The sequence below is a fragment of the Colobus angolensis genome, unplaced genomic scaffold (assembly GCF_000951035.1).
Source record: "Colobus angolensis palliatus isolate OR3802 unplaced genomic scaffold, Cang.pa_1.0 Scaffold27, whole genome shotgun sequence".
NCBI classification, from domain to species: Eukaryota; Metazoa; Chordata; class Mammalia; order Primates; family Cercopithecidae; genus Colobus; species Colobus angolensis.
The window spans coordinates 5,409,803-5,421,317 of NW_012115932.1; the positions used below are offsets into that span (position 1 = coordinate 5,409,803).

The following is an 11,515-nucleotide window of genomic DNA, read 5'->3' on the forward strand; positions in this document are numbered from 1 at the left end:
CAGTTTTCCCTTTTTAAATAGGCTAATAGTGGCTATCTCAGTTTTTATAAGAGGACTGGTTAACTTGATGTGCATTAACACAATACTTGCACAAGTTAAAACCTCAATACAAGATAGTGCCCTGGTTTGGATGTTTGTCCTCTCCAAACCCCATGTTGAAATTTGATCCCCAATGTGGCTCTGTTGGGAGTTTGAGCCTGATAGGAGGTGCTAGGGTCATGGGGGCAGAGGTCTCATGAGTAGTTCATGCCTTTTCTGGGGAGTAAGTTCTCATTCTGTTAGTTCCACTGAGAGCTAATATTAAAAAGAGCCTGGTACCTTCCCCTACTGGCTTCCTCTTGTGCCAGGTGGTCTCTGCACAGGAAGCCGGTTCCCTGTCTGCTTCTGCCTTTAGTTGAAGCAGCCTGATGAGAACCTCACCAGATGCAGATGTCCAATCTTGAAATTTCCAGCCACCGGAATGGTGAACCAAATAAACTTCTTTTCTTTATTGACTATACAGTCTCAGGTATTCTGTTGTAGCAACATTAAATGGACTAAGACAGGTAGCTATAATTATTTCCTTATATTTGTGTTATGATGAGGTGGAGAAGGTTGAGCAATGTACAAAAGTTCAGGAGAGGGTGAGAGGAGAAACGGAAGGAGGAAAAGAGGAAGGAGAAAACAACAGCTTGCCAAAATTGTGCCCAAAATTGTGTGGGCATAATTTGTTTAGAATTAAAGTTGTCTGTGGTCACGGAGGGTTCACACCTACTTTACTCTATGCTTCCTCAATGAACTAACTTACCTATTTTCACAGCAGCCAATTTCAATATATAGTGTCTAGTATGTTCACAGAGAATATATAAGTCTTCAGGCAAGCCTTGAGTTTCCAGTCCTGCTACCCACTTTGTATCTTCAACCTACTCCTTTCTGAAGATTGTTTCTCCATCAAACTATTTATAACTCTCACTCTGTTGCCCAGGCTGGAGTGCAGTGGCATGATCTTGGCTCACTACAACCTCTGCCTCTCAGGTTCAACATTTCTCCCTGCCTCAGACTCCTGAGTAGCTGGGATTACAGACGTGCACCACCAAGCCCAGCTAATTTTTGTATTTTTAGTAGAGACGGGGTTTTGTAATGTTGGCCAGGCTGGTCTTGAACTCCTGACCTCAGGTGATTCACCCACCTTAGCCTCCCAAAATGCTGGGATTACAGAAGCGAGCCACCGTGCCCGGGTATATATGACTTTTTAAAAGCAATTTCCCTCTCCCTATGTCCCTTCAGAACCAAACTTCTCAAAAGTGTAGTCTTCAACCACCGACACTCCACTTGCTACATTTCACCAGTGCACTCTTGTTACTCTATCTGGGAGAAATTTTTTACAATTTATTTCAATTGATCACTGTGGCATCTGACACAGCTGACTATTTGCTTCTCAAACTCTCAGGTTTTAAGACATGATTATCTGGAGTATCTCATACTAACTCTCTGACTGCTACTTATTTATCTCTTCTGTGAGTTCCTTTTCTGTCTTCCACTGTCTAAAATACAGGGCTCACCAGATTTCTATTTTTAGCTGTCTTTGCATTTTTCCATTTAAATTTTATCTATTCACATCGTTAGAAGCACTACTTATATGCTGACAATGCTCAGTTTGTCTCTCTATATGACTGCTTCCTGATCTATACACCTATATTTTCCAGTCACCTTCTGGTTGTATCCATTTGGAGATTCCATGTGTATAGAAAAAATCAACATTTCCGAAAGTGAACTCACTATCTGCCCACGGGCCTCATCCCCCTGATCCCCACTGCCCTTCTTGTCATCCCTATATCAGTGAAGGATACTGTCAGAAACACGGGATTCACCAAGTCCTGTCACTTTCATCTTATAAACACAATAATTTTATATCTCTTTTTTCTGCATTCCTGTCTTACTTCATCAAATCTTCCTGAAATTTTGCAGTAGGTTTTCAACTCATCTTCCAACCTTAAGTTTTGCTCCACTTCAATCCACCTCTACACTTCAGAATCATCTTCCATAGGTTTGAATCTGTTCATACAATTCTACTGACATCATTTCATGGGCCCCTACAGCCTTTGGACAAATATTCAATTATTGAGCAAGACACAAAAATGGTCTTCATCATTCGATCCCCACCTATGGCTTCAACCCCAACTCAATCCTTTCCTCACTCCCACTCCAGCTTTTAAAATGACTTCCAAATCCCTAATACCATTTATTTATCCTGTGTCACACCCTCCTCTATGTTATTCTTTCTGCTCGGAACATCTATTCACACACTTCTAACCTCCTTCTTCACCTGACTTATTTCCGTGTAATACATTAGTAAATTCCCACTATGCCCTGTGTATTTCCTCTTTCAAAGCACTCATGACCCCACATTGTGATCTTTCTACACTTGTTGTCCCAAATGGTGAATATCTGACTTTGTGGGCTATGATTCTATGCTCTATTTCCCCACAAAAATAGTACAGCATGTAGCAAATAATAATAAATTACTACTATAAAAGTGAATTTTTCACTCAATACTTGTGGCATTCACCAGGGGTCAAATATCCAAACAATCATTTGTATATAAAACAAAACCACACAGGGAGAGACACCAAAACCTTGTCATGATGTAATTTATAAACATGATGGAGGAAGGCAGAATAAATATGCAAAATATAAACCATTTGAAATACCAAATACCCAGAAAAATGATAAAATCAACAAGTGACGAAGGAACTTATAGGAGACAAAGACCATGAGGCACTTACTTGGCTGCTAAGAAAAAGTCTTACAGAAAAGGAAAGACGTAAGCTAGGCATAAATACAGCAAGAATCTGATGCAACTATAAGAATAGTAAACACCTACCTGGGCAGAGTGACTCATGCCTGTAATCCCAGCACTCTGGGAAGCTGAGGGTGGGGAGATCGCTTGAGCTCAGGAGTTTGAAACCAGCCTGGGCAACATGGTGAAACCCCATCTCTACTAAAACTACAAAAATCAGCTGGGCATGGTGGCACATGCCTGTAGTCCCAGCTGCTCAGGAGACTGAGCTGAGAGGATTGTTTGAGACCAAGAGGTGAAGATTGCAGTGAGCCAAGATTGCACCACTGCACTACCTGGGCAACAAAGCAAGACAACTGTCTCAAAAAAAAAAAAAAGGGTAAACACCTAGATAATATATTTCATGAGGTCAAGGGATGGATTGATCTTGTTCACTACTCTGTCCATAAGGCCTAACACATGCCTGGATCATAGTAGCTGCTAAATAAGTTTGTTGAATGAAATTTTCAACTGTGCAGCTGGTGAGGCAAGAAAACATCTGTTTAAAAAACAGCAGCACTTTTCTCCATTTGCCATTCCATAAAAAGGTAATTTGTGTATGTGTTTACTAGAACTCTTTCCTCAAAAGTGAAATATTGCTTCACTCTTTGGTTGGCAAATGTGTTGTTTTAAGATGGAGAAGAATCTGCTTTAAATGAAGAGGAAGCTATTTCAGTCCATAATCCTCAGAGCCAAATTTGAATCTTAAAATGCACTTTTCATCAAAGAATCTTAACAAAAAGATTCCTGCCAATTTAACATGACATCTAAAAATATTTCATTCCAAGGCCAAGCTTTCTGCTCAGGAGCATTCTAATTGAGACCACATTCTTCCAAAGATCTATTGAGCTGACAGTCACCTAAGTCACATGGTTGTGACACCACCACTAGCTTTCCAGTAAGAACTCCCAACTGCACGCCATTTAGGAGTTCTGCATTTTCATCATGATTTTCTAGATTTTCAAGCTTTCCTGGAACTTCTTTATGTCCAATAGAGAAACATGGAACTTTGAGCTGGAAGCCAAGTTAATATGTCCCTTCTCAATTAAAACATAGAAAAACTGAGACTTAGTAAATTATATTGTCAACTGAAGCACACTTAAGACAGTAGCTGGAGTGGACATTTGGTCTCTTGAGTTGTCTTCATTAAGTATGTTCATAGACTACGAATCAATTTACATGAAGTCATACCTCAGAAAGATATTGCTGGCTCAGTACCAGACCGCCACAATAAAGTGAATACCCCAGTAAAGTGAGTCCCACAATTTTTTTGGTTTCTTAGTGCATACAAAAGTTATGTTTACACTATGCTGTATCTAATAAGTGTGAAATAGCATCATGTTAAAAATGTACATACCTTAAGTTTAAAATATTTTATTGCTGGAAAATACTAACAATCATCTGAGCCTTCACGGCGTAGTAATCTTACTGCTGATAGAACATCTTGGCTCCATGTTGATGGCTGCTGATTGAGCAGGGTTGTGGTTGCTAAATGCTGGGGTGGCTGAGACAATTTCTTAAAATGAGACAACAAGGAAGTTTGCTATATCAATGGACTCTTCCTTTCACAAAAGATTTCTCTGTGGCATGCTATCCTGTGTGAGGGTATTTTATCCACAGCAGAAATTCTTTCAAAATTGAAGTCAAACCTCTCAAACCCGGCTGCCACTTTATCAACTGAGTTTATGTAATATCCTAAGTCCTTTGTTGCTTCAACAATGTTCACAGTGTCTTCACCAAAAGTAGATTCCATCTCAAGAAACCACAGTCTTTGCTCATCCATAAGAAGCAACTTGTGCATTGAAGTTTGATCATGAGATTGCAGCAATTCAATCACATCTTCAGGCTCCACTTCTAATTCTAGTTCTCTTGCTATTTCCACTACATCTGCAGTGACTTCCTCCACTGAAGTCTTGAACACCTCAAAGTCATTCATGACAGTTGGAATCAATTTCTTCCAAACTCCTGTTAATGCTGCTATTTGAACCTCCTCACATGAACCATGAATGTTCTTAATGGTATCTAGAATGGTGAATCCTTTCCAGAAGGTTTTCAATACTTTGCCCAGATTCATCAGAGGAATCACTGTCTATGGCAGGTATAGTCTTACAAATTGTACTTCTTAAATAAGACTTGAAGGTTAAAACTGCTCCTTGATTTATGGGCTACAGAATGGACATTGTGTTAGCAAGCATGAAAACAACATTAATCTCTTTGTACATCTCCATCAGAGCTCATGTGTGAATAGGTGCATTGTCAATGAGCAGCCATTAATTTTGTTGTTGGTTTGTTTTCTAATTTTAATCTTATTATTATTATTATTATTTTGAGACAAGTTCTCACTCTGTCACCCAGGTTGCAGTGCAGTGGTGTGATCTCAGTTCATTGCAACCTTTGCCACCCAGGCTCAAGTGATCCTCTACCTCAGTTTCCTGAGTAGCTGGGACTACAGGCACATGCCAACATGACTAGCTAATTTTTGTATTTTTTGTAGAAACAGGGTTTCGCCATGTTGCCCAGGCTGGTCTTGAATATCTGGGCCCAGGTATTTGCCAGCCTCAGCCTCCCCAAATGTTGGAATTACAGGCATCAGCCACTGCACCTGATTGAGCAGTAAGTCAGTAAGCATCTTTTCTTTTTTTTTCTGAGCAGTAAGTCTCAACAGTGGTCTTAAAATGTTCAATAAATCACGCTGCAAACAGATATGCTGTCATCTGGGCTGTGTTTTTCCATTTCTAGAGCACAGGCTGAGTAGATTTAGCATCATTCTTAAGGGACCAAGGATGTGGGAAATGGTCAGTGAGCAGTGGCTTTAACTTAAGGCCACTTAACTGCATTAACACCTAACAGAAGTCAACCTGTGCCTTGAAGCTTTGAAGCCAGGCACTGACCTCTCCTCTTTAGCTATGACAGTCTTAGAAGTCATCTCCTTCTGATAGAAGACTCTCTTATCTAATAAAGTCTGTTGTGCAGAATAGCCAGGCATCTTCATCGATTATCTTAGATCTTCTGCATAAATTGTTGTACCTTCTCCATCAGCATTTGCTGATACACCTTGCACTTTTATGTTATGAAGACAGCTTGTTTCCATAAACATTCTAAAGCAGCCTCTGCTAGCTTCCAACTTTTTTTCTGCATCTCCTAAGCCTTCATAGAATCAAATACAGTTAGGGCCTTGTTCTGGTAATCTGGCTTTGTCTCTAAGGGAATGTTGTGACTAATTTGATCTTCTATCAAGAGCACTAAAACTTTCTCCATATCATCAATAAGCCTGTTCCATTTTCTTATTTTTCATGTGTTCACTGGACTACCACTTTTGATTTCCTTCATGGACTCCTCCTTTGCATTCAAAACTTGGCTGTTTGGAGCAAGAGACCCAGTTATCTGTCTGTCCCAGCTTTTGACACACTTTCCTCACTGATCTTAATCATTTCTAGCTTTTGATTTAAAGTGAGAGATGTGCAACTCTCATTGTACCGCGGTTAACTGGCCCAATTTCCATATGGATGTGTCTCAGGGAATAGGGAGGCTCACAGAGAGGGAGACAGACAGGGGAATGGCCCATTGGTGGAACTGTCAGAACACACACAACATTTATCCATTAAGTTTGCTGCCTTACATCAGTGCAGTTCATGGTGCCCCCAAACAACTGCAATAGTAACATCAGAGATCACTGATCACCACAACAGATATAATAATAATGAAACAAATTGAAATATTGTGAGAATTACCAAAATGTGACACAGAGACACAAAGTGAACACATGCTACTAGGGAAAGAGGTTCCTTACAGACTTGCTCATTTCAAGGTTGCCACAAACCTTCAATTTACAAAAATGCAATGTTTGCAGGGCACAATAAAGCAAAGTAGAATAAAACAAGGTGTATCTATACTCTGGTATTCACCCAAGATAGGTAAAATGGGACTATTACTCCCCTTTAATGAATGAGTAAAGTGAGCCCAGTCTATCTGTGAATATTCTCAGGATGACTAAGCATCAGAAGTAGAACTCACATCTGAGACTCCTGATTCACTTTTGGGTCTTTCTATCATTGTGATTTACAAGGAGCATCACACTGACATGGACATTTATTTGTACAGTACAAATGAGTCAATGACAATTTAAATGGTCTGGTTCCCTACCATTCTTCAAAGGAAGACATGCTATAAAAAGAGAAAGTTACAATTATCAGAGATTGCAGTCCACAAAGGATAATGAGGAATAAATGTGTCTGTTAAATCAATTTTGAAGTTTCATTTAAGGAACCAATCAACCATCCTTTCAGACCTGAAGCTAATCAAAAGGCACTAACATTCAGACTTGCATACAAGGGACAACACACCATAAACATCTCTTATTTAGATACCAGTGATGGAATTTCCCATCTGTTGCTTCAAAACAAATAATCATCTTTAAAAAATAACAACAAACATCACAACAGATTTTTCTTTGAAGATAATTTTAGGTTATTAAGATTGCCAGCTGAAATAAATGTTAATTTTTCAACAAGTCACAATCTAGCTGGACAAATCCATGGGTGTAGCATAAGGCTAAGTAAGGAATCTGGCTTGGAATTTTCAACACTTGGTCCTAATCATTAATATTGTAATGTTGTCCCATTTACAACCTGACATTCGTTTTTGCACTTTCAACATCTCATGATTTTTCAGCAACAGTAAATAGCTTTAAGTGATGACACCTTGCCTTAGCTGGATCTATATTTTGACTAGCAGGTCTTGGCATTGTTTCCACCTCAGATATCTCTCCAAAATGTTGCATGTAGACAAAAAAATGAATAGAACTTAAAGGAAAGAAAAATAAAAATTCTATCACTCTAAACAGTGTTAGGATATAATACCTCTAAGTTATTAGCTAACCTATTGCAGCAACCTCTAGTCATCTCATGATTATCTCTTTCGGTTCTAAATTTTTCTTGATACGTTTCACAAAATCTCATTTGGTGATGCTCTAAAGAAGGAGGTGGTGGTAAAATAAGACTTGGGACTGAGAGAAGAGCATAAAAAAAGCAAAATGCAAAAGAGAGGAGTCTGAATCAATCACGTGTAGGATGCACAGAATCACACCTGATTTCTATATTACTTTGTTTTAAACAGCATAATTTAGATTCAAATTCCTGAGACATAGGAAGGTACCCACATTAGGACATCTTTTATTTTTATGCTGAAGCTCAAAACGTAAACTGATGAAAGAACTTTCAAATTCACCAAAAGTGAATATTCATATATCTGAGAAATTAAATACTATCCCAAGAAACATTCTGTAACCACACAGATTTTCATAATGTGAGGGAAATCTATGATTCTGAAATATCCAATATTGTCTTTAGTCTGCGTTTATATTGCATGTGATAAAAACTTTCCCCAAATTAGAACATGAGAAGATTCATGTCATTAAAACATTTCAGAAATAGCTGAATTCCCTTGCGTACTCATAAGGTATAAGCATAGTATTCATTTGCTTCAGAATCTTGTGAAATCTCGGGTTTATCTCTTATCTTTGGACAGTGTGTAAGGACTATGCTGGTTACTGAGCTTCTTCTTGTTTGAATTCTGGGAATACGGAAATTTGTATTATGTTGAGAACTAATTTCCAACTCCTGAGGGGTGGCTTAGAAATGTTTTGCATAAAAGCTTATATACTATACCCCCTTCTTTAATAATGCGTCCAATTTCTAGACAGAACTATGTCAAAACTCAACCTTCTGAAATGTGCTGGGTGCTATCAGGACTGAAAGTAACACTGGAATTTTACATTAAAATGTGGCCCATTTAGAGGGACTTTTCCAAAGCATGGGATTTTAAAAACACAGAGTAGAAAAGTCACTGGAGGAATGCCCCCAAGTATGTGGGGGCGTCTGGGACACTTGTCATTTTATTGCATGTCTGCAGTGTTCTAATATGGGCAGCAGGGGGAGCTCCTGATTGAAGCAAACCCCCCAACACGTGTTTCCTACTTGGGAACACAGGCTTTTTCCTCTTAGCACTTGCCCCAAGTCCAAGGAGGCAGCCACTGAGGAGTACTGCTGTCAATTAACTGTACAAGCTTAAGACATGTGGTGAATGAATTGCTGAAGTGAACAGGGATGACATATGGGTCTGAGCCTACCTTTTAGAAACAGTGTGGCCAATCTTTATTTTGGTGGACAGGAGGGGTTAAAGGAAGCAGCAAGCAAAGGAGCTGGGGCAGGAATGGGGGATGGGGGCTTGCCACTAACCACTCTAAACAGTGATCTGTGAAAGCAACAAGTGGGCGTCAGTATTCCAGGGCCTTTGTTACAGTTTTGTTTGTAAGCTATATTCTCCATTAAATGTCAGATCAAAATTCTCCCCTCTTCCCATGAGCCCACATCAAATCCAGAAAATCACTTGATGAACTGTGTTTATTTCTGAGCCTTTGGAGATGAGGCTTCTGTAGGGGGTCTCCTGCACGTGACTGTGTTTTACACATGAATGTGTGATGCATTTTACTCCAAGTATCTGAACCAGGTTGAAAAAATCGTTAGGGACCAGAAAGAGCCAACTCTCTAACCTCAACACAGGGGATTCTAGGGTGAAATTCCAGGCCCTCAGCCCCACCTCATACACATACCCAGGCACACCCCTACCCCCAATAGCTGGCTCATTTCTCCTTCCTGTCCCCAAACCAAAGTCTGCAAAGAAGTAGTCATAAACATCAATACTCACCATATTGACTTCAGAAACCATATCGATACTGGCAATGTCAATGTTCATTCCCACAGCCACGGGGGGACCTGCAAAGCAAGATGGCCAGCCACGTGATTTCTTTGAACTTCATTCATTCTCAGCAAGAGTTATCCCTGGGCATAAGACACTCTACCCCAAACCCCTCTGCACTACTCACTCTCAAATTTTTCAATTCTCTGCTTTTTTGTTAAAAAAAGAAAAAAAGTAGCAGGCACACACTTGTCTAAGAAATGCTGTATTGAATATGCACGCACGTATGTTGTGAACAAGGGATTCCAGCTCTGTCTACATATGCATATGTCTCAGCAATTGAATGCACACAACTCACAGAAGCACAAGAATCCTTCTAGCCTAAGAGATTTTTATATTTTGCATGAAACCCCCTCCTCCTCAGTCTTTCCCAACCCCTTCTGTACACAGGTTTTAACTCTTCGAGCTTCATAAAAGTCTGAAGTAATATTAAATAAGTCTATCAGCATACCTAGGGCTGCAAGCAGAGAGAGGTTCTTCTTTCCCCTACCCTCTCTAACCCTCCCATTTTCTCCCTACCCTCCCATCTCCCAGTCCTCCCCACTTCTGTGAGGCTGGGAGGAGTGGATTATATCCAGACATGAGCCACGGTAACCATGGCCAGAAGAACTCTTCCAAAGTAGGCAGGCACAGGGGGTTAATGCTACCTCTCAACCAACTGCCTGCACATATTGTCCTAAAAAATGTTCACGGTGGCCTTCCGTAAGCCTGGTTCTCTCGGCACATCATTTACTAAACTTAAGAGGTTGGTATCTCAACAAAGCAAAGACAGGGAAGCAAAGGATCCATAACAGTGAAGCTGAAAGATAGCAGTCACCAAATTTGAGTACACACTAAGAGGGTCTCATTGAAAGACCACGCTAGTGCTGGGTAGTAACAATCCAGCTTAAGTTTTGATCAGTTTCTCAATATGGTAAAATAGAGACACATTCAGTACAACACATGCACCCACAACTAGGGAGAGGGAAGAGAGCGCGCACAAAGCTCAAAAGACAGCTTCGGCTGTGGCTGGACTCTTTCTTATTTGCAAGGCAACCCCATTACCTCCAAAATCTGGTCTCAGACGAATGTCATAGCCTTTCAGGAGTCTATCCACCGTCTCTTTAACCAGCGACATATTACTAGGGTCATTGACACTAAAGAAAGAAATGACAATAAGCAGGCATCAATAAGGAAGCAGGCACAGCGTTTTCAGCATCGGATCCCTACTACATTTTCCTGCTCAGAGGTATGCATACAGAACCCTTCAAAGTGAGAACGGAGAAAAGAAACGCTGGGCACACTTACCTCTGCGCACAGACAGCGGCGATTATTAAAGGGAAGGACCAAATCCCAAAGTAGCCCCTTTTCCGGACTCTCCACATCCCTTTAGTTTTTGATGGAATTGAGGGTTTCACTGAAGAGAGGAGATCCAACTTAGTCTGCCCAGTGCAGTAATTCTAATGTGAGGCGCATGCGCACGGCGTACCAAAACATCAAAGGGGAAGCGGCGGCTGCCGGGGATCGAGCAGATTTCCTTGTTTAAAAAAAAAAATTAAAAGGAAAAAAGGAAAAGCTCATATATGTATAATACATACATATTTGAATAATACAGAAAAGTCACCCCACAGCAGCATCCAGAATAAAATTTTTGTTGTTATCCTTTCGTTAAGACAAAATAACTACAGCGTCTGGTAAGTTTCGGTAGTTGCAGGAGGCAGTTTTGCACCTAGCGGGTTGTGGGTTTTTGGGGTGTGTGTGTTTGTGTGTGTGTGTGTGTTCTTTTAAATATGCAAAACCAGATTAGAAAATTAGAGGAGAGCAGGTGTGGGGTGCCAGCGGAAGATGGGTGCCGGTAAGCCCATTTCTGGTCTCAGCCGGACACAGGGGCAAAGGAGTTTGAACTTTATTTCCTTGGCAAATAGCATGCCCTGCCTGGGGCCAGACAGGGATGGTGGGGGG

General features: G+C 40.4%; 1 protein-coding gene across 3 annotated transcripts in view; it reads right to left on the bottom strand.

The window, feature by feature from the left end:
• The window catches only part of GABRB2 (gamma-aminobutyric acid (GABA) A receptor, beta 2), a 273,205-nt gene that overhangs the window by 260,716 nt on the left and 974 nt on the right, over positions 1 to 11,515 (bottom strand). For all 3 annotated transcript variants that reach the window (XM_011947716.1, XM_011947713.1, XM_011947714.1), the window contains exons 2-4: positions 10,862 to 11,090; positions 10,619 to 10,710; positions 9,524 to 9,591 (exon numbers count right to left, since the gene is read on the bottom strand). In XM_011947716.1, coding sequence (XP_011803106.1) covers positions 9,524 to 9,591; positions 10,619 to 10,710; positions 10,862 to 10,938 — 237 coding nt within the window. In that variant the 5' untranslated portion in view covers positions 10,939 to 11,090. The remainder of the gene's footprint in view (positions 1 to 9,523; positions 9,592 to 10,618; positions 10,711 to 10,861; positions 11,091 to 11,515) is intronic.